Source organism: Drosophila innubila (genome assembly GCF_004354385.1).
Source record: "Drosophila innubila isolate TH190305 chromosome 2R unlocalized genomic scaffold, UK_Dinn_1.0 1_C_2R, whole genome shotgun sequence".
In the NCBI taxonomy this organism is placed as follows: domain Eukaryota; kingdom Metazoa; phylum Arthropoda; class Insecta; order Diptera; family Drosophilidae; genus Drosophila; species Drosophila innubila.
In genome coordinates, this window is record NW_022995374.1 from 17360639 (window position 1) to 17383031 (window position 22393).

Here is a 22393-nt window from a genome sequence, read left to right on the forward strand (position 1 = left end):
TCTTAGGCTCTACAATTAATAACTTGACATGTCCAACTGTGGACTTCATTTCAATTTTATAGATCCCTTAACGTGAGTACTTGACTCTGGCAAACCTTCACATTAATAATAACAATAATAAAAGCAGTGTAAAGTAAGAGAAGAGTGTCCTTGTTGTTGCATATTTCGACCAACTGTGCAATTTTAATGCATTTTCCCTGTGAAGTATCGTTGTTGTTTCTGTTTGTTTTCTTGTTTATTTACTTCTTGTACTTCATCTGCTTGTTGTTGTTGTTGCTGCTGCTGTTAAGCATTCTTATCGCCGTTGGTAGCATTTCCGTTTTTCTTTTTCGTGCATTTTTCATTTCCGCCTCAGCGTCGCGGCATTTCCTTTCATTTTTCACACGTTCCCTTAGCGTTCCCTCAGTCCTCAGTCCCCAATCCGCAAAACCAAATCCCTCAACCGAGCGCCCACGCGGCTTGGTATACTTACTCTTATTTCCCATTTATATTATTTTGTAATGTATATTACATGCCTTTCAGCCCTTTCAGTCCCTTCTCCAACCGCTTTGACACTTTCGGAAAGCCTTTAAGGAATTGATTTTGCCAACATGAATTTATCAAGAGTACGAACATTATTCCTACCGCAATCTTTAATATTAAAGTCATAATGATGTCATGCATCAACAGGAACTAACCACAGTCCAACCTCGTCCCTCCATTTGTCCCTTATGATTGTTGAGCTTGGTCTTCAATTTTGGGTACATGAAGCTGGGCGGATATCAGGCGAAAATGCCGCAGAAATATAAATGGAAATGGTGTCATTGTCATTAGCCAGTCGCAGGCAAAAATCTGTTGATATTTCGGAAGCGTTGGCTCCGTGGACACACTGGTTGCCTGGACACAAGGCAATCCCAGAAATTACTATTTGCATTATTCTCACGACAATGCGACCAATTCATGTCAAATAGAATGGAAGGGGCTGCCATAGAATTGACTCCCCCATGGCCAGGAAAAGGGAAAGTCATTGGGAAAGTCCTAGCTCCACAAGTGACAGTGTCTGGGGAACGATGAAAATTGATTTTAATGCCAAAAATTATGTTGTTTGTGCATGTTATGGACTACAGAGACACGGCCTCAACAAAAAAATGGTCTCGACAATAAGAAAATTGTGCGCACTTACGGCAAATGTCCAGGAGCAATGAGTGCACACAATTCGAGAAGGGAAAAGCAGTATAAGAGAGAAAAGAAACGTTTCGGTAAAGTCAATTTTATACACACACACACATGCTCACTGTAGCCATAATTATACCCTGTACACATAAAAGAAGTAAGTAAAAAGCATCGACAAGTTGTGGGTACGTTAAGTTACAGAATATGTCTCTAAAAAGTAAATATTCAACTATATTCCCTTACAAATATATGAATGTTTCAACGATTCTTTGAGTTATACATATTTTAATAAATATATTTTGTAAATTTTATTTATAGGGTATTCTCAAGTCGCATATTATCTACTTCATCATCAGCATTATTATTATTATTATTATTAACTTGGGTAAATTACAAACGATTTACGTGCAAATAGCACTGGCTATCAACATACTTACTTATATGGAGTGGAATCTCTTCAGATTGTTGCGGGGGAAATCGCAGCTGTCTAAAAAGCGGAAATGGAAACTTAATGCACAATTTTGTCAATTTTATTTGTTATCTGAATACTCTTACGCCATAATTGGTAGCTAATTATCTGCAGATGTTCAAAGTTCAATTCAAAATACTTTTTATCAAATGCCATTAAACTAAATTCATAAAATGCTGAGTAGATCTATAAAAGAAGTCAAGAAATTAACTAACACGTGGTTAGCCGACAGAAATATACTACGTAGTGTAGTAAGGCGCTGTTTTTGAGTCCGAAAAAAAATATATATTTAGGTCGCAGTAGACTATATAAAATTTTATGTGATTTTTGAAAACCCAGTTCTTAATTTCAAAAATTGATTACGTAGAAATTTATTGCCAATGATGTGCAGTACTTAAAATAAATATATAAATGTTAACTTACTAATGGAATTAATTAAATGGAGAATGCAGCTGTTTTTTTTTTTGGAAATTCAACTATGAATTGTGGAAAATATATTGAAAAAAATTATGAAAGACAGTTTAGTTAACAGATTTTGCTGAGCATAAATAACCCCACCTTTAGTTCATACAACCCGCTGCTGCACTGAATTGCATGGTATACAAAATACAAACTTTAGCCGCATCATAAAATCTTGAGAAATCTGGTCACAGGATTTGCAGAGTCTGCGGGCTCTGCAGGCTCCTCGTGCGGAACTTTTGCAACTTTTGGAAAAGTCAAATTGCATTGGACTGCGTTTAATTTATGTGATTTATTTGGTATCTTTGGGCACGAGGATGACTTTGATTTCTTGGCATTTGGGGCGATACGATTCAATTCTATGCGTTTCCATGATTCCAGGTCATAAATCAAAATAAAACTTTGTCACTTGAGCTTTTGAGTTTGATATCGTGCAACGTGGTAGCAACTGCTCCGACGCTGACTCTGACTCTTTCTCCTGTCTTCTGGCTAATCGATTTCAAGTTTATGACGAAGAAGGCGCAGAAATAACAATAAAAAATTGACACCGCGTCGCCGGCGTCGCTCATAAAATTTTATTACAGCATTTCGAGGGAAACGCCGGCAACATACGTAAAATGATTCGCGCCTCTGCGAATGTCAAATGCGAAATCAATGTCGCAGCTGCTCCAGCTCCAGCTCCAGCTCCAGCTCCAGCTCCGTCTCCAGTTCTCTCTTTGTGACTCCTCTGGTTTGCGGGGATCCTTTGTGACACTGCTGCTCCATTTATTCTATTTGCATGCTGCCGTTGTTGTTGCTCCTTGTTGTTGGTTGAGGCCGTGGCACATGATTTGCCTTTCAGGCGAGGCGCCACCGCATGAACTCAAACTGAAACTTAAACTCGAGCATGGCCTCCGCTTCGCTTGCGGCACACTGCTCCAAAAATGTCAAAGTGCCGACGCTGACACCGCTGACACCGCCGAGCCAGCCTTGTGGCATAAACGTGGGCGTGGCAAGGGCGCCATTTAACATGCTCGCATGTGGCATGATGTGTTTTCTCTGACTCTGCCTCTGTTGCGTTATGTGGCTGTCACCCGCGAGAAATGCGCCGCATTTTTTCTCATTTTGACCCACTTTGCTTTGCTTTTCACTCGCTCTCTCTCTCTCTCTCTCTCTCTTTCACTCACATGCTTTCTCTGTCACTTTGCTTTAAATTGGGCTGCTTTGGGACGCTTTGTGCTATATTCTCATAAATATAATGTTGACCAAATTAAATTAACTATGCAAGTGCGCTGGCAAAATTTTGGCTAAAACAAAATTAAGCTTTTAAAACTGGCTTTAATTGGGTCAGCTGCTGACATGGTCGCGACATATGCATCTCTGTGTCGAGACGATCCCAAGACTCAGAGCCACTCAGTCAGGCATTATTACCAGGGGAACAGGAGAAGGCGGAAAGCGGTGTTAACTCCGTGCTGAAGGCCTCCACCTAAATGACATTATTATGCATGTATTCAGAACAAGGCACAGCTCCAGTCCGACTAGACCACTTGCGACCTGTACAGGTATCACTCTCTATGTGTGTGTGCTTCAACATTGCCGGCATTTCATGTAGAATAGTTGACGAAGCCACTTGACAAAATTTGCATAATAGAAATTAAAATGGATTTTAATTTTTGTCGTACGTATTTCTTTTAGCTACTGAGGTTCCACTTTTAGCCATGGCTTCAACTGAGTGCTGTGTTTGCCTTCAAAATATGAAAGCCATCACGTGACTAAAAATAGTCACATATTTGTATGCCAACATTTATGATACACAACTAAATGCTGCAAATTTGCCAAACGAAAGTGAAGTTTAAGGATGAAAAGAAGTATTTAACTTAAATAACTATAAAATTAAATGCATATAAAAGTCGAATTTCTCACTAGCTTTCATTGCACAAGTGATATGTATTTAAAATTTCTTTAATTAAAATAAAGTTGCTGTTCAGTGTGGCGTATGCGTAATTGTATAAAGTATACGTACTGTTGTATGTACATTGCAGTGTCAAAGCTGTTGAATGAGCTGGCAAATGTCGTCAGCAAAATGCAATCTAAATTTAGGCTTAGCAACTAGCTAGTTTATTTACTAAAGCCAACTTTATTTAAGACTTTCGTTTTGAATGCAAAAGATTTCTTACGAGTACTCGTAAAATGGCATTAAAGTGGCATTCAATGATTTAAAAGAATTGGGAAAATGTGCACTGGACATGCACACACATACACTAATACATACACACACATAAGGTTGCGCAGACTTGCAAAAGTTTGCTTAAATACTCGGCTCGCATGTGGCGCAAGTTGGCTGGAAAATCAGCTTGGCATAAAATTGCAGCCAATGTCGGTCACTGACTGCCAAAACAGAAAAAAAAGGATACTTTGGGAAATCTACACGCACACACATATAGAGAGAGAGATACACATGTATTTGCTTAAACTTTAACATGTTGTCCTTTAGCATTTACAATATTTGCTGCAGTTCTTGGCCTTGTAACATTTTGTTGCAAATATTTTTGTTGGAAGACAGCCAAAGGAGTCAACCACAAAAAATATAAAAAAAACCAAGAAAAATAGAATATGTAAGCTTCCCAAATTGTTTTGTCATACGTGCGGTTGGTCAAGGGGTTGAGAGGAATATAAGATTCTCTGTGTGTGTGTGTGTGTGTTTGTGTGTGTCAGCAAGTTGCTTCATTTCTCTAGAGCAGCTTATAGTTGCTGTGTGAAATGGCTGGACATGTTTTGTGCTGCCGTGTGTGGACTTTACCCGTTCCCAACCAATTGCCAACTGCTCTTACCTCAAACATATATATATATATATAAATAGTTTACGAGTGGACAGCAGCTTATCCATTTGCTTTGTTAGCCTTTATTGAATCGCCTGAGCTCTTTAAGTTGCTCACTTATGAGCATGTGAAGTACATTATTACGTCTGACTGAATCCAACTCCAAGTCTTGTATCATCTTCTGCTAAATCGTCAGCTCCGTCTTCTACTCCTTTCAATTTAAAGTACTCCATCCCTTAGTCAACCTTGAACTTACAGAAACAGTAAAAAAATTTAGTTCTCTAAGCATTTCTTAGTTTCGTTATTACCTAAAAGACTATTCGTCTAAAAATGCTTTGAGAAACAATATTTTTAAAATAAGAGAAATGCCTGTGATTGTAAAATTGTGTTATTTTTTTTGTAAAATGTTATTTTATTTAAAAACTAAAATGTATAAGACAGCATTCTTGAATTTAAAAATCGTTTATTTTTTTTTATCAGTGTATCTTCAACTCTCAACTCGAGATGTTGCTGTTGTATCACTTTTTTTCGGCGGCATCCTTCGACTTTTGAGCTTTTCACAAGCAATTTCAGATCCGTAAATTAGTTTTATGTTTCTCGATTTTGCTTTTATTAAATTACCTTTTTCATGATTACTTGCAAACTTCATTTAGAAAAATGCCTTCGAACGGAAATGGCCAACGCCGCAGCGCGACGCGACTGCGCCATCTTTTTCTTCCCCTACCTTTTAGATCCCCTCGTAGTTCTTCCTCAGTTACGCTATAATTTGCGCCATTTTGTAATTTACCATCTACCGTCTACTCGAAAGTGGAGGCTCGTCTCTTTTTCGCAGCCTCGTTGCGCTCATTTCAGCTTCCGTTTCAAGGATCGAAGGCCTAATAAAGTGCCCAGCCAGCAGATACCCACTATATGTATATGGCAGTGCTGTCTCTGCCGCCGTCGCAGTCGCCGTCGCAGTCGCAGCTGACGTTGCTGCTGACGTTGTTGCCACAGTCTACAGGTTAATTATGTTTTGGCGTAATTTAGTGGCCACTGTGGCGGCTGCCGAAAAAGGCTTTTCATTTTAATTTATTTGACCAGTAAAAGGATTAGATTAGATGCCCTGATAAATGGCCGTCAGCGTGGTGGTTAACTAGAAAACTGCTCTCAGCCTTCAAGCGCTAATTGTGTTAGCCCCAAAAATTGTTTCAACTTTCATTGTGGTTTATTTACCCATCTGCGTGTTGATAGCACATCTTATACCCTCTTCAGGTAACTTAATTAGGCACCTCTATAATTATATATTACTTTCGATGATAAGCAAGATTTATAGATCACTATTAATAGCTTTAATTTCACTTAATTGTGGCATAGGTGAGCTTTTGTCATTGTATGGCTAAGAATAGGCTGAAGAGCAGCTTGAGCTATAAGAAGAGTCTCAAAATTGTATAATTAAATTGTTTCTTATAAAATTTAAAATTAATCAAAATATGAGAAAACGAAATTACATAATATTTGTATATTAAGTAGCTATAATTTTATTTCAGCTTAATTTTAATAACGTTGAAAAATAATAAGAAAATCATAATTAAAGAAACTTTGTATTAAACAATTTAATAGGCTTAATAAATCAAGAAAATATAAAAGCAATTTAAACTGAAATAATGCATTATGTTAAAACAGTGAAAATAAATATTAAATTCATAACTTTTGGTAAGTTTTTTTTAAAAATTGAGGAATCCTTTTTTTAAATTATTTTTTAGACTTAAAAAATTAAGGAATAATTAAACACAATTCAGGAATAAAATATAAATTTTTTTGTATTAAATTGATTCAAGGTTCAAACCATCGGGTCTTATTTTATTTTTATGAAGACATAAATTAATATTAGATTAAGAAATAATGAAGTACGCATTAAGGGTAATTTATCTAGAATAAGCATTTGTATAATAACAATTCAAGCAAAATAAAGTTCATCTTTTACTTATTTTATTGTCACTATTATATTAGAAGTTGCCAGTTTATCGTGACACAAAATCAAATGCAGAATATGCCACGTACACAGAGAGACAGAGAGAGAGCGAGACAGAGAGAGAGAGAGAGAGAGCAGCAACAAATATCATTAGGAAAATTGAATTCGCAAAAAAGATTCATAAGTAAATGTGAATGGCGGATGTGTGGATATACGAGTACTCGTACATACGATAAATCAACTGTGAAGTGGTGATGGTGAATGAGGGGAGTGATGGGGTGCGGGGATGAGGGGAGTGCAAATGGAGTGTGAAGGACGCCAGTATGAAATGCGAGAGAATTGCGAATGCGAAATCCGACTGCTGACAAGTGTCACTGCGAGATGCTATGACAAAGTGTCAAAAGAATGTTTGACATGTGACTGTCTGTCCTGGCCGACTGTCCCAACAGTCCTGACTGTCCTGACTGTCGCTGTCTGTCGCTGTCCTGTCTGTTAGCCTCTCCGTGTGAAGAATTGATGCTTTTTGCTTGGATTTTCTTTCATATAGCCGCATTTTATGCTTCAGTATTGAATGCCAGATATAGATATACTTATGGTATATTTTTTATAACCATATATGTACATATATTGACAGCGACATTTCACACATTTTGTTTACCTTTGCAAAAAGGTGCTGAGTATTCCCCCCCACCCCGCTTTCAGCTTTAAGCCACCTGCCCTTAGCGAGATGTATCTATAATTTCTTTTGTCAACTGCCTGTCTGGGCTTAAACGCCTGAATGCAGACAAAAGGGATTTAATTTAATTAACCTTTGAGAACGACAAAAAAAAATTGCATAAAAGACAGAGAGAGTGAGAGAGAATGAGAGATTAAATATACATAATAATATAGTAAGCTTGCATATGAATTTCCTTCAGCTTCGACAGTTGGCTTAAAGCAGAAGAAAACTGGTTTATTGGTCAAATCCCAGACTGTGGCAGGAGTGAGTCTTGTTGTCAATGAATCGGCAATATTAAAAGGAATATCATGTTAAAAGATGCAGATACGAATAAAGCAAAAAGCACAAAAAAAGAAAAAAATTCAAAGAGGTATATTTATTTTCAGCTCGTTGCAAGTCAAGATGAACCATGGACTTGGAGAAGTGGAGCACTTGCTGCGTTTTCATTCCCACTCCACTTAGGAAATATAAAAAAAAGGAGGCAGGGGGGCTGTGACAGCTCTAATTGTCAGTTGCCAGTGCATGCATAATTTCCAATAAGAAACGATGCATGCAACTTTTGCCTCAACAAGCAAGTTGAAAGACCTGATACCCGATTCTCGATGCTAAAGTCGAACTTTGAAGTCTGAGTAACTCGTGTTTTAATTCGCTTTGCATATCGCATCAGCACATTAATAAATAATGCATTTAAATGCATCGTGTCAAAGGTCAGGCCAATTGCTTTTACAGTGTCCCCAACTGGGTCACCACTAATTATTAACAGCGTCGTTTTTTTTATCAGCCTCCTCACTGACTGTTAACCCCTGTTTTTTTCTCGGCTCGCATTTCAATTCTCAATTTGCTGCCAATTTACTCAGAGTCTGGCTCAGTACTGAAAGCCGAAAGGTGTTGGCAATAAGATGTGGCACAATAAAATGTTGGGGCTGTCTACCCAACTTAACAGCAAGAGCATTAACAGAAAGAGCAATGTGTGGCACATAAGTTAACAGAATGAGAGAGAGAGAGAGAGAAAGAGCGGGAGACCAATTACCTATAGCGTCGCTCACTGCTGTAAAGCTGTGGATGGTAAGTTAACAGTGCAGTTGGGGATATTTTAACAGAGCACATTCGTTTTTAACAGCGTGCTTAATTTGCTTCAGTTTATTTTTATGCCTTTACTTGTGGGGTAAAAGGGTATATTGTATGCAAGTACAATATTTCTGATCAGACAGATTTAGCCAAGTTTCCTTCGATAATATTTTAAAAGAGAATTTACAGGGAAAATGCTAATTATCTCCAAGGCAATCACAATGTTATCAAAAATGTTCTCGACCGTTTAAGTAACCATAAATTGGAAAACATTTTACCACATCCACACTGTTTGAGTTAAACCGGCTTTTTAGATGCTGAACATTTTCTTTTATTATTGTTAATTATTCCAATTAATCTCATCAAGATTAAGCAGATAAAACTCTAGTTATGGCTGTTTCAAATTTTAAGCAAAGCTTGTTTAAATGTAAGTAGTAATATGATTCATAGTTACAGTAATGGGTATCTTATAGTCTGACAAACAACTATTGCGTACTTACTTGTTTTTATTCAATGAATCTCGATCAATCAAGGGTAAAAATTTGAAAAGTTAACTTAAGGATAGATTTGTTGACATTTGGATATGGTGAGTAATCAAAGATACTTCAAATAATGAAATATCTACTGGATATGACCTAAGGCAAGTTCCATTATGGGTTCATGTCCTTTTTAAATCCAGAGGGCAACAAGCGCATAATATAGTAACAAATTAAATAAAAACATTTTAGACATATTGAAATCGATGCATACGAGTATATGAGAATTAGATTTGCCTTGTTTGTGTTGACATCTTCGAAGTTTTCAACTTCTTTACCACAAAAAAAAAAACACACACACACACACACAAACAGTCGCCTCAGGAGATATTCAGTAAAAAATAAAACAGCAACAATAAAAAAAAAAAAACAATAACAACACAACTCAAACGAAAATATGCAAATGAAATATTTGCGAAGGAAAATTTATGCAAACCGCTGGCAAGGATGACTGAATGAGTGGATAAGTGGGTGGTTTGGTTGAGAGGTTGGGCTGCCACTGCCTCTGGACCTTCCCCGATTGTTCTCTTTGTCCGTTGGCCACTTCTGACTGACCAGTTGATATTAGCGGTTGACCAATGTTGTCCAATATTTTGACATTTGTGTTGTCATTTTTTTCGATTTGGGTCGCTTTCAAAGAGCTCTATATTTATTTTGATAAGTAGCTGGACTGTTAATAATATGTGTGCTAAAATAAGATTAACTAATTCAATCTGCAACAAGTGCTTTATTTCTTTAAGTCATGCTTTAAACTATCTCTTTTTATTTTCTATATTTTTAGCTTCTTCTTAATTTTTTTTTCTTGCTCTGAGAAATAACTTGTCTCTAATTTGTTCATTTTGATAATTTGTTGCCTGGACATTTGAATGATTAACTGTTTGTCAAATGTGTTTGTTGCATATGTTATTATATTAAAACAATTATGCCTAGAAGTTGCCCCTTGGAAGCGTTTACTTGCCTCTTTGACCTTGTCTTGCGTTGTATAATTTTTTAGAAATATAGAAATATATACATATTTAAGTATCCGAAAACAAATGCTCCTTATCTATTTTAAACATGTTATTAAAACACTTTTACCATAAAAATACAAAATACACAAACTTGCAATCAAGAAGTTTTCGTCTTATTTATAAATTTCAATATCATTGCTTTATCATTCATTGTTCCTGAATTTAATTCTTCAAGCACGAGCACAAAGCTCGTGTATCAAAATTTTTGTCTGGCATTTATTTCGAAATTTTGTAAAATTTTCATCTCAATAGTTTCTAAATTTTTCGACGGTCCACAATGTGCCATGCAATGCCCCAAGCCATATGCCAGCTCCGGAATATGCCGCTCTCTGGCGACAAGGAGCTGGACGAACAGATAAAGAAGTGGGTCAAATGGGATCATAACGGAGATACGTTGGGTCAGATCATGGAAGCTGTCAAGAATGAACAATGGGATGTGTAGGTTTATTAAATTCCATACTCCCGAATGGTTTTTGATTGTCTTCCAAATATCCTTAGACTGCGGTGTCGTCTTTGTAGACGCATTAGCTTTGGCACCTCAGGATTACGGGGCGTAATGCGAGCTGGTTTCGATTCCATGAACGAATTGGTCGTTATACAGTAAGAATAATCCTAGATAAAAAGAAAATTATATAAAAAGGCATTCTATTTGTAGAGCCGCCCAAGGACTCTGTGCCTACTTAATGGAGCAATATCCGGAGGAGTCCATGTGGCCTGAACGAGGCATCGTCGTGGGATTCGATGGTCGCTACAACAGTCAGCGATTTGCCGAGCTAACTGCCATCGTGTTCCTAAGCAGCAATTTCCGAGTTTATCTCTTCGAGCGTCCAGTTCCCACTCCATTTGTTCCATACACAATACAGCGACTTAATTGTCTAGCCGGTGTCATGGTAACTGCATCCCACAATCCCAAGCAGGAGAATGGCTATAAGATTTATTGGACAAATGGTGCCCAAATAATTCCACCCCATGAAGAGGGAATCAGTCAGGCAATACTGGACAACTTGAAGCCCAAGGAAGACTCCTGGGATGAGACCGTACTGTGTGCCAATGAATTGTTGTGTGATCCTTACAACGATGTGGTTCCCGCTTATTTCGATGCCCTGAAGAAGGAGATGACCTGCACTCTTCTCGAGGCGAATGGCAAATGTCAATTGAGCTTCACCTATACAGCCATGCATGGTGTTGGTTATCCATTTATCCAGCTGGCCTTTGCCAAGGTCAGCCTTAAGCCAGTTATTCCAGTGCGGGAGCAAGTTGAGCCCGATCCGGAATTCCCGACCACACCTAAACCCAACCCAGAAGAGGGTAAAACAGCAATGGCGTTGTCCATCAAAACAGCAACTTCCAAGAAAACTCCCGTCATCTTGGCCAACGATCCGGATGCAGATCGTCTGGCTGTTGCCGAGGTTGGAGATGACAAGAAATATAAGCTATTTACTGGCAATGAACTGGGAGCTCTTCTCGGCTGGTGGGCATTGGAGAACTATAAGTTGAATTCTGAAGAACCCGACGTATCCAAATGTGTAATGGTTGCCAGCACGGTCAGCTCAAACATATTGAAGTGTATGGCGGATGTTGAGGGATTCACCTTCCACGAAACGTTGACAGGATTCAAGTGGATCGCGAGCAAGGTGATCGATGAGCAGAATGCCGGCAAGAAAGTCTTGTTTGCATTCGAGGAATCCATTGGTTACATGGTCTCCACAAATGTGCTCGACAAGGATGGCATCAGTGCGGCAGCCCATGTGGCAACTATGGCATGTTACCTACGCTGCAAGAAGTGCATGTCCTTGCAGGAGAAACTACGAGATATCTACGAGAAATACGGATATCATGCCAGCATCGTGTCTTATTTCATTTGTCGCGACAGGTCGCTGATCAAACAGATCTTTAATAGACTTCGCACCTTTGATGACGAGCAGGAGAACACGTATCCGACTGGTATCCTAGACGGTGAATTTGAGATTGAAAATGTGCGGGATTTGACCACAGGATACGATAGCAGCACACCAGACAAGAAGCCCGTACTGCCAGTTGATGAAAACACTCAGATGATCACGTTTACCTTCAAGAATGGTTTTGTAATCACCCTTCGCACCAGCGGCACAGAGCCGAAGTTGAAGTACTACGCCGAGATGTGCGGAAAACCGGAGGACAAACGCTGGGATGAACTCGAGAAAACAACCCGTCGAATGGTCGAGGCAGCTGTCAATGAATTCTACGAACCAGAGACAAACGGTCTGCAACGCAAGCCAGAGGACTAAATACTTAACAAGTTTGAAATAAAAATGTACAACAAATTTTTATTATATCACATTTGAAAATTAAATTACAATCATTTCTGAATATTTAAATAGCACAAAACATGATAAATGAGTTCTTTAAATAATATTTAATTGACCTATTAAATATTTTTATAAAGTTAAATAAGAAAGAGAAGTTAAGATCTTCCGTTGTGTAATATAATCGAATTGTTCTTCATTGAACTACAAAAAATTGCACGCTAATGAAAATCTTTCTAAGTCTTTTTTTTTTGATACAATTTGGGGTTCAATATGAAGACAAAAAACTAAAAAAATTCTAATACGTTGAGACTATAATTTATTTGAAAAATATGCAGATATCTGTTTTATATGGTCCATTTTTTTTTTAAATGGGTCTGCAATTTTTATCAAAATTTTAAAATCTTTGCAACCAATTTTAAAAAGATATACGCTCACTGAAAGCTAAATAATATGTTTTATAGACATGCAAAATAGAAAAATTTCTATAGTCCTTTATATAAACTCAGATAATCCTTGCTCTTTAGCTTGGATGTTTTTTTTTTAAGTACAGCATTGTCATCTAAAGCTTGTGAACCTTTAGTCAAGTCAAGTAGATATTTAATTCAAATATAATATTTAAATGTCATTAAATTTATACTTTTCTATATATTAATTTTCGAAATGGTGCTAATTGTTCCGATACTCTGTGGTCGTTTTTCCACGCAAGTATCTTTAAATTATGGTGGATTGTTGAGGAATACGTCGGCAGTCCCAAAAGGGAGCCAACAACATGGTACACCTCGATTTTCAGAACGGGGTTTACCTCCGTGTCAATTCATGCGAACATGGAACCATAAATTTCCATATCTACGAGAAGGATATGCTGCAAAGCTTCATTGTCGTTCTGGCGATCAAGGACTAGACGATCAAATAAAGAAATGGATCACCTGGGATCGCAATCCAGAGACGTTGAGTACAATAAAAGCAGCAGTCAAGGCGCAAGATTGGGATATGTGAGTAATTGATTTTCTATTGCTCATGACTTTTACCAACTTTCAAATTGCAACTAGGCTAAGGACTAGTCTCTGTGGACGACTAAATTTCGGCACTGAAGGATTAAGGGCCGAGGTGAAAGCTGGCTTCAATGCAATGAATGATTTGGTTGTTGTACAGTAAGTTCTATCAGAGTTGAAATTGTTAAGTAAATAAAGAAATTGATTTTTCTGCCTTCACTTTTCAGGACTGCTCAAGGACTCTGTGCCTATGTAATGAACCAATACCCGGATAAGTTAATGCAGTCCAATCGAGGCATCGTCATTGGTTATGATGCTCGTCACCACAGCAAACGTTTCGCGGAGTTAACTGCCACCGTGTTTCTGAACAACAATTTCCGAGTTTATCTCTTCCAGCGTTTCGTTCCCACACCATTCGTTCCATACACAATATTACGACTTAATTGTCTGGCAGGTGTTATGGTAACTGCATCCCACAATCCCAAACAGGACAACGGATGCAAGATTTATTGGACAAATGGCGCCCAAATAACGACGGCGCATGAAAATGGAATCTATCAGTCCATACTTGAGAATTTGGAACCGAAAGAGACTTCTTGGAATACGGATATACTTAAAGATTGCCAATTGTTGTCCGATCCGTACAATAATGTTGTCCCTGCGTATTTTGAATCGCTGAAACGGGAATTCCCGAGTCGACTTCTGGTCGATAATTGCGAATGTCCTGTTACCTTTACTTATACAGCAATGCATGGAGTTGGGTATGCATACATCGATATGGCATTTCCCAAGCTGAACCTTGAGGAAGTTTTACCTGTGGAACAACAGGTGGAACCCGATCCAGACTTCCCCACTGTGTCCAATCCCAACCCCGAGGAGGGCAAATCAGCACTGAAGCTGATCATAGAAACCGCAACTTCAAATGAAAGTGATATCATCTTGGCAAACGATCCAGATGCAGATCGTCTGGCGGTTGGCGAGCTTGGAGACCAGGGAGACTATAAGCTATTTACGGGCAACGAACTGGGAACACTGCTCGGCTGGTGGGCATTGGAGCTCTACATGTTAAATACAGAAAAGCCAGACCTTTCCAAATGTGTAATGATTGCCAGCACGGTCAGCTCAAAGATGTTGAAATCTATGGCGGATATTGAGGGATTCACTTTCCACGAAACCTTAACAGGGTTCAAGTGGATCGGCAACAAGGTGATTGATGAGCGGAAAGCTGGCAAGAAAGTCCTGTTTGCATTCGAGGAGTCCATTGGGTACATGATGTCCCCCAATGTCCCTGATAAGGACGGCATCAGTGCTGCAGTCCATATGGGCACTATGGCATGCTATCTACGCTGCAAGAAGTGCATGTCCTTGCAGGAGAAACTACGGGATATATACGAAAAATACGGTTTCCACTCCAGCATCGTCTCGTATGCAATTTGTAACGATGTGTGCCTTGTTCAAAAAATCTTCCATCGACTTCGCAACTTTGGAAATGGTCAGACGAATACCTATCCGAAGAGTATCTTATGTGGTGAATTTGAGATTGAACATGTGCGGGATTTGACCACAGGTTATGACAGCAGCAAACCCAAAAAGAAGGCCGTATTTCCACTTAGTGAAATTACTGAGATGATCACGTTTACTTTCAAGAATGGATTTGTAATAACACTTCGCGCTAGTTACACAGAGCCAAAGTTAAAGTACTACGCCGAAATGTGCGGAAAACCGGAGGATAAGCGTTGGGATGAGATCGAGAAAACAACCCGTCGAATGGTCGAGGCAGCTGTCAATGAATTCTACGAACCAGAGAAGAACTGTCTGCAACTCAAGGCGGAAAACTGAATTCGAAAAAAAACAAATTCCGTTTCGTCTAAATTTTCCAGTTTATTACAAAATTTGGCAGTATTTGTTAAGTATAAAATTATCATGTTTTTAGATGTACATAGTAGCTGATATATTTTGTTATGTAGCAAAATGTTTAAGAAAATCAATATAAGTTTAATAGTAATGCATGTAAAACTGAATTAAATACAATAAATGTATCATTTTCATTTAACAAAGTAGCTCTGACTTTTCATCGACATTTTAAAATTTCAAAATTGTACTTGAATTAAAGAAAAATTGAAGAATGTCTGTGAAACTACTTCGCAAATGGCCTGGAGTCCTTAAGCAGGCGAATTTCGCTTGCCAGCATCAGAGGCATTTCCTAATTCCACCCAAGGGGGAGGAGGGAGGCAATGTGAGGGTGGTGAAAAGTGCATTTGCACCACAACTGGTCTACAAGTACAATCCACTAAAGTATTACCTAAGTAAGCTGCGAATGCTGAAGCTGAGATGGACATGGGATCCCAACTTTAAGGAGCATGATTTCCTGGAGAAGTCCAAGCATGTGGCGGTGTCATTGACGGATAATCTGCGTATGCGCGATATGAAAAAAATGGATGACTTCTCGACTTCCAATGTCTATTACCAGATGGCCAATGAGAGCATAAATTTCCCTCACGATTCCTGTGTGGAATTGCTGCGATTTCGCAAACAGGACATGCGTCAAGTGGTGCCCATTAATGTGCATCTGCAAAAGATTTTGGGACTAAAGTATGCCATCATTGATGTGGTCATGGTGGGACTGCGTCATGTGGCCGATTGTGAAACGGATGCGGATCTGGAGACAATGAAGAAAGCACTTGTTGAAATGGAACCGGAACTTAAAGTACAGTTAGAGGATCCCAGCTCTCAGTTGCCCTATGTCTTTATTGAGCTATTCTTGCGATTCAGACGTAACTATTCCAATGCTGACCATATTTCTGGACAGGAATTGGCAAACCACACAAACCGTTGGCTCGTATCGGTGTATAAAATCTGCAGATTCAATATATTTACTGTGCCACCCACAACATAATTGAAAGTACGCATAAACGTGTCAATCAAGTGTTGCAATAACTGTAATTCAAATAAAATAAAAAGAAATCAAATATGAAGTAGAATTGTTTAAAAAACATATATGTTATCGATATTGAACTATTTGAACTGTACTAGTTCAGACTGTTAATTCATCGATAAGATTTGCAATTGGCTCATCGAGACTACGATAAATTCTTGCACCACTAGTTCAAAAATTCAATACAACCCTGTGAGCTTCAAATCTCAATTTTATGTGTCAAGTTGTGATCCAATTCGAAATTCACATTGAGTAAATGTAATAGTAAATACATAATTATTAAAGAGATAACTAACATACATTTCTCGATCTCTATAGCATGTATCCCATGTCTAAACGGGCAAAGTCCTCTCCGGAAATCAGCGCCTGCAAAGCAATCATGCGGAATTTATTCTCGAAGCGATATAAAAGCTTCGCCTGGGTATTTTACCATCCTATAGATGCCAATTTTCTGGGCCTATATGATTACCACGATATTGTCAAGGAACCCATGGATCTCTCAACTATCAAGCATCGTCTCAACTCGAACTTTTATCTGAATGCCGTTGATTTTGCACGAGATGTGCGTCTCATATTCTACAACACATATTTGTATACAAGTGCTGACCATCTGTGCTATGATATGGCCAAGAAATTGCAGGCACTTTTCGAGGATATGTATGCTAAGGTGCCGTTGCATTGCTCCAACAATGAACCCCCTGCATGGTCAGACTCCTCGTCCGATTTGGATGTGGAGGCACCTTGGAATCACAACAACAACCACTGGATAAACAATAGTAACAATAGCGGAACTCCACTTCCTCAGCCCATGAACAGCAGCTTGGCTCGAGTGATGAATGAACCACAAGTTCATCAGCATCAAATGAAATCACCTGAGGTTTCCAATGCTTTTGCACATGTGCCAATGTCTGTCGAAGAGGATTTGGATTTGCATATCAAGGTGCAACAGTTGGACGGCGTAATGCTTCTCAACGTTATCCATATGATACACCAACTAGAGGGCATCAACTTCGGGATTCCCAACAAGGAGCTCGAGTTCGATGTGCGCAATCTCAAACCACACACAAAGCGATCCATTCTGGCCTACATGGCCAGCAAAGGTATAACCGGGAAGCGGGTCTCTCGACTAAAGAATCCCTACAACTAAGGACTCCATTGAAAATTGAGTTTATTTAATTTTATCTATTTAAAATCAGATCAAAACAAATGGAAAGAAATAATTTAATTTTTATTCAATACCATATATACACAATATTCAGTTAATTAAATGTAAATTACAATATGTTTAGAAAAATGTGATCTTATAATGGTTTATTATTACAATATATTTTCAAAAATGTGTGTACGATTTCACCATTGAGTTTCATCGTTTTTTAACTTACCATTTCAAGCCAAAAACAAAAGAAAAGTTGTTAAATTTTCATTATATTTAAAATATTATAAATATTGGCATATACTAATGTCTGTAGTAATTAATTTAAATGAATAATATAATATGTATTTACAAAAATGTGGTAAAAACTTAGACGGTTCTCAGTTTATATATTCCTGTATAGTGTTTATGTAAGATTACAATATATTTTAAAAAATATTTAAAAGCCTGCTATTATATAGTAGAATTCAATTTCAATATTTTAAATTTTACTCTTAAAAAAAAAACAATTGAATTATTATTTTCTTATCTATTTTATTTAACATTTTCAAACTCTTGAAATTAATTTATTCTACTTAACTATTTTTTGGGATTGCAACATAATTATTTTTTTGCACTTTCAAATTTTAAGTTTATTTATTTTTTACTTTTACAATTCCAGACAAAACAAAAATAAAGCGAAGAAACATATATTGAATTTTATTTGCCTTTGTGCTGTTCCTTGTAGTTGTCGCGGAACTGTCGAATGTTCCGGAACTCGCCGTTCCACACACGATTCCGCATTATGTCCCGGGTGTTGGCGGACATATAGGCGTAGAAGACTTTTCTTGGTGGTCCCCCGGGACATTGATAGTTGCCCATGGCATACCAACAAGCTCTTGTGTGATTCATGTAGATGTCGTTTAGTTTTTGATAGTACGCCGATCTCACCTTGTCGCCCTAGGGTTGAAAAATATTATGTCGATAAATATTACTAACACCTTTGAAGCTTATCGATAACTTACCAGAGTTTTAGCCGCTTTCGCATAGTTGTAGTTCTCTTTCTCCAGTGGCAGTTGGTCCATGCCCATCAAGTCGGCAGCTGGTGGACGTCCCTGCAACAAGGTAATCATTTCGAAGATCTTCACCGACTCTTGGATACTCTTCTGGACCTCCGCTTCGGTATATTGCTTGCCATAACGTCGCTTTATCCACTCCTGGAGCACGGGCAGTTTGTGGGCATTGGGCAGTGAGGCGAGCACATATCTTTGATTCTTTCGCAGCTCCTTCATGCCATCCTGAAGCATTCGGTTCATCAGTTCGGAATCATCGGGATCAAACTTTTTGGCTTCGTATTTAAGCTCGGATGTTACAGATGCCCTCTGAGCTTTCGCAGCTTCGGCGCGTTCAACTTCAGCTCGTTTGACATTGACTCCCTTCATCCAGATCTCCTTGGCACATCGCACCACAGCGTTGACAATATCCGCCTTTCGATCCTCGTGACTGTGGGTGCTGTGATCACTCGTGTCGCCGGTGGATGAGCAACTGCCGGTTAGTCGACAGCCACTGACCTCCATTGCAATCTTGTCGACATCATCTTCGGATGTTTCCTGAGATTTCTTTTGACATGGCGGATCGGGATCACCGTTTTCATTCAAGGCTTTCACAAAGGCCTTCGCGATCACCTTGTTGACATCATAGGGCTTTTCTTGGCCCGACTGAAAGATGCGCTTGTACTTGAATATATAGGGCTTGTGATCCGAGGGCGCTTTGAAGAACGTCTTCTTGGTCTGTTTGCCCTGATAACGCACTTCGACTTGTGTATCCTTTCGATTCTTTCTAAGCTGCTTCATTTTGCGATCATCTAACAAGAATGATATACGCTGCTGATTCTTTTTTCCAGATTGACACTGGGGATCCTTGGGATCTGGGATTAGCATGTTTATTTCTGGCGTTTTTTGACATGGCACCAAATCCCCGTCAAAGTTGACGGGCTCACGGCGCAATCCTCCGCCAGAAAGTCGAACTCCCGTGCATTTGTTAACGGCATCTGTGTTGGCCAGATTAAGACAGTCGGAGACTAATGCTCGACCCACAGGGTCCTGAGGCTTGGGCACGGGCAGAGACACACTCTTCTCCTGGCAGAGCACACAATCGGACTTGGCGATCGTATGCACCGTTGTGTGTTCCATCTTCAAAGCATAACGCTTCATACAGACATCAATATCATGCTTCAGTTGAGCGAGGATTCGTCGTTGACGCAGCTTACGATAGGGCATAGTGACATCCAGCAGCTCCATTACCCGATCTCGAGCCAACACAATCAGCTCGTCCTTGACCAGATCCGTCTCTCCCACCACGAACTGATGATAGGCGCACATCAGGGGCTCATCTGAAAAAGATTGTCTGGCCTTCTCCAAAGCCACGGCAGCTCTACGGCTCACCCTTGCCCTGCTCTCCAGAATCTTCATCTGATTCAGATGATTGAAATACTTGTCGACTGCTTCACCCACAGTACTCTTGACCAGACGGCCAACGGGATTCAAGTTGTATTCACTGAACCACGGCGGTTCAGTTGGACTGCCGTATTGAGGTGGCTGATCCAATGTCCAGAATGGAAAGCTGGCAATGTGATTTGGCGGTTTACTCGTGTACTTAACCACAATTTCCTTGGGACGCGGCTGCCGTTGAAAGTATGGAAGCCTCTCGGATTTCTTAGAGCTCTTCGATGGCAACACTTGTGGCTTTGATGTCTTCTGCTGATGCAGCTCGGAACGCTGCTGACGCTTCATGTCCAATGCACTTAGTTGAGGCGGTGGCAATATACGATCCAATTCACGAAGAGTTGGCAGCAAGTCTATTTTGGCCATAGCTATCATTAGCAACTTTTCATTGGTGGTATATTCGCCATCCTTCCTCTCACTGATATAATAACCTTCGAGTATGAAGAAGAGAAAGGCCAGATCGTTGCCACGACTTAATTGCACCATTGTTCTAATCTTCTTCTTGCTTATTAATGGACTTAAGCCCAGACGACACAAACTCTTCTCAACCCGAAAACTTGTGCCCTGTTCGAAGTCATCGCGCAGATCATCGGCCAACTCCTTGATAGCCCTTTCTTGGTAATCCGATAAACCCAAATACCATTTGGGAACGTCGAGTGTCTTTTGGAACTCATCCAACTTATGTTGAAAATCAAGCTGGCCCATTTTGTATTAAACTAAAACGCATAATTTGGAAATACACAAATTTCTATATTTTGCCCTTGATCAGTTAGTTAGTCATACTACAACTTTAAACAGACTATACTTTTGTACACATAAACTAAAAGAAATGCTAACTCGACTTTTTATATTTGTAACTATTAAAATATTTGACACCAAGACTACTCGATTTTATTTAAAGAATTCTCATTCGATTGCTGAGAATTTAATTTCAGTTTGAGCTTTTATTTGTAAGAATTTAATATGTTTGTTGGGCATCAAAAAAATGTGTGTTTAAAAAAGAAATATTAAAAATAAATTACTTTGTTCCTGTCATAATGTCGCATCAAAAATTAACGAAACCATGTAAAATGTGCAAATGCCCAGGATGTTCCAAAGTACCTGTCAGTACAGTTCCTGACCGCAAAATATTAGATCAGGACAATGAATGTTTTGCGGGTATTTACAGCTTGAAGTTTGTGAAAGGTGTTGCCACATTGTGCCACATACCACAAAATTTGTTACCGCTATTAAAAACCCGTGGCTGTTGCTGCTCGAAAAAAAAACCGTCAGCTAAGACAACAAACAAGACAACACAATTTCCAGAAAACAGAAGTGAATATAATATTCATGAGACCGAGACGGTAGAGGAGGAACGTACCAAGCCCACTGGCGAAAGGGAAGTTAAGGTAACCAAAACGGAATCAATTACCAAATTTACAACTGACGGTAAAGCTAAGCAAGAAATAAAAACCGTTGAATCGATTACTAAATTTTCCAAAAACGGAAAGAACAAAATATCGAATAGAATTTCGTTATCATCCACAGATGATAGTCAAAATAAAATTAAAATCAACGAACGTGGTAAATCGAGAGTATTACGAAAAACTGAGAAGCCAGTAAAGACAATTGAAAAACCCCGGGAAAGCGAGAGGTCTGTGATTCTAAAGAATATCGATTTAAAATTAAAAGCCCCTGATAGGGGACAAGCCGGAGGCACGTCTACATCTGAATCTAAAAGCGGTGGAGAAGTCTCGAGTGAAGAGAGAATGGAGACACTTGTTTCAATAACGAAATCTGATCACGAAGCAACAGATAAAGAAAAACGAGACTCTGGAAAAAATTCACCTAGACCAAAATCTCGCCAAAAAGCAAAGCAGCAAGAAAAGAGAATATCCGGAAGAAACTCACCTGTAGCAAAACCTGAACACAAAGCAAGAGATCAAAAAAAGAGAGTTTCTGAAAGGAAACAGGAAGCAAAAGAGAAAGAAATGGAAGTATCTGAAAAAGATTCACCTATAACAAATTCTAAACAAGAATCAAATGAGAAAGAAAAGGAAGTTTCTGAAAAAAAATCACCGAAAACAAAAGCTGAACACAAAGAAGAGCGGCAAGAAAATACACCGATATCGAGTGCTAAACAGGAAAGAAAAGAACTGGAAAAGATAGCGTCTGAAAGTAATCCACCTCTAACAAATACAAAACAAGAAGCAAAAGATAAAACTAAGAAAATTACTGAAGGAAATTCATCTGCAACAAAGTCTGACGAAGATCCAAAGGAGCACGAAAAGCAAGTGTTAGAAAAAAATCATGATGTAAAAAACCAAGATAAAGTATCTGAAAGAAATTTACCTGTAACGAATAGTAGTACTAAAAATGACGGAGATAAAATAATCCGCAGA

At 38.8% G+C, this 22393-nt stretch overlaps 5 protein-coding genes across 5 annotated transcripts; 4 read left to right on the forward strand and 1 right to left on the reverse strand.

Moving 5' to 3' along the window:
- Positions 1–10364: 10364 nt before the first annotated feature.
- On the forward strand, positions 10365–12510 carry LOC117782966 (glucose 1,6-bisphosphate synthase-like). Its single transcript, XM_034620087.1, has 3 exons — positions 10365–10599; positions 10660–10761; positions 10817–12510. Exons 1-3 carry the CDS (start codon positions 10439–10441, stop codon positions 12426–12428), a joined length of 1875 nt encoding a protein of 624 aa, XP_034475978.1. The 5' UTR covers positions 10365–10438; the 3' UTR covers positions 12429–12510.
- A 626-nt stretch (positions 12511–13136) lies between these two features.
- On the forward strand, positions 13137–15484 carry LOC117782965 (phosphoglucomutase-2-like). Its single transcript, XM_034620086.1, has 3 exons — positions 13137–13441; positions 13499–13600; positions 13669–15484. The coding sequence occupies exons 1-3, from the start codon at positions 13266–13268 to the stop codon at positions 15278–15280; spliced, it is 1890 nt and encodes a 629-aa protein (XP_034475977.1). The 5' UTR covers positions 13137–13265; the 3' UTR covers positions 15281–15484.
- An 82-nt stretch (positions 15485–15566) lies between these two features.
- Positions 15567–16337, forward strand: LOC117783061. Its single transcript, XM_034620238.1, has one exon. It carries the CDS (start codon positions 15567–15569, stop codon positions 16335–16337), a length of 771 nt encoding a protein of 256 aa, XP_034476129.1.
- Positions 16338–16695: 358 nt separating this feature from the next.
- On the forward strand, positions 16696–17523 carry LOC117783062 (bromodomain testis-specific protein). The gene has a single exon (XM_034620239.1). It carries the CDS (start codon positions 16696–16698, stop codon positions 17521–17523), a length of 828 nt encoding a protein of 275 aa, XP_034476130.1.
- Positions 17524–18174: 651 nt separating this feature from the next.
- On the reverse strand, positions 18175–20796 carry LOC117782964. The gene is made up of 2 exons (XM_034620085.1): positions 18534–20796; positions 18175–18468 (listed from the first exon to the last, which is right to left on the reverse strand). Exons 1-2 carry the CDS (start codon positions 20715–20717, stop codon positions 18229–18231), a joined length of 2424 nt encoding a protein of 807 aa, XP_034475976.1. The 5' UTR covers positions 20718–20796; the 3' UTR covers positions 18175–18228.
- Between the last annotated feature and the right edge of the window lie 1597 nt (positions 20797–22393).

Coding starts and splice junctions, on each gene's coding strand:
- LOC117782965 (XM_034620086.1), top strand. CDS start 13,266: ATGCGAACATGGAACCATAAATTTCCATATCTACGAGAAGGATATGCT. Junction 13,442..13,498: donor AAGGCGCAAGATTGGGATAT/GTGAGTAATTGA, acceptor AATTGCAACTAG/GCTAAGGACTAGTCTCTGTG. Junction 13,601..13,668: donor AATGATTTGGTTGTTGTACA/GTAAGTTCTATC, acceptor TTCACTTTTCAG/GACTGCTCAAGGACTCTGTG.
- LOC117782964 (XM_034620085.1), bottom strand. CDS start 20,717: ATGGGCCAGCTTGATTTTCAACATAAGTTGGATGAGTTCCAAAAGACA. Junction 18,469..18,533: donor CGAAAGCGGCTAAAACTCTG/GTAAGTTATCGA, acceptor TTTCAACCCTAG/GGCGACAAGGTGAGATCGGC.
- LOC117783061 (XM_034620238.1), top strand. CDS start 15,567: ATGTCTGTGAAACTACTTCGCAAATGGCCTGGAGTCCTTAAGCAGGCG.
- LOC117782966 (XM_034620087.1), top strand. CDS start 10,439: ATGTGCCATGCAATGCCCCAAGCCATATGCCAGCTCCGGAATATGCCG. Junction 10,600..10,659: donor AAGAATGAACAATGGGATGT/GTAGGTTTATTA, acceptor AAATATCCTTAG/ACTGCGGTGTCGTCTTTGTA. Junction 10,762..10,816: donor AACGAATTGGTCGTTATACA/GTAAGAATAATC, acceptor TTCTATTTGTAG/AGCCGCCCAAGGACTCTGTG.
- LOC117783062 (XM_034620239.1), top strand. CDS start 16,696: ATGTATCCCATGTCTAAACGGGCAAAGTCCTCTCCGGAAATCAGCGCC.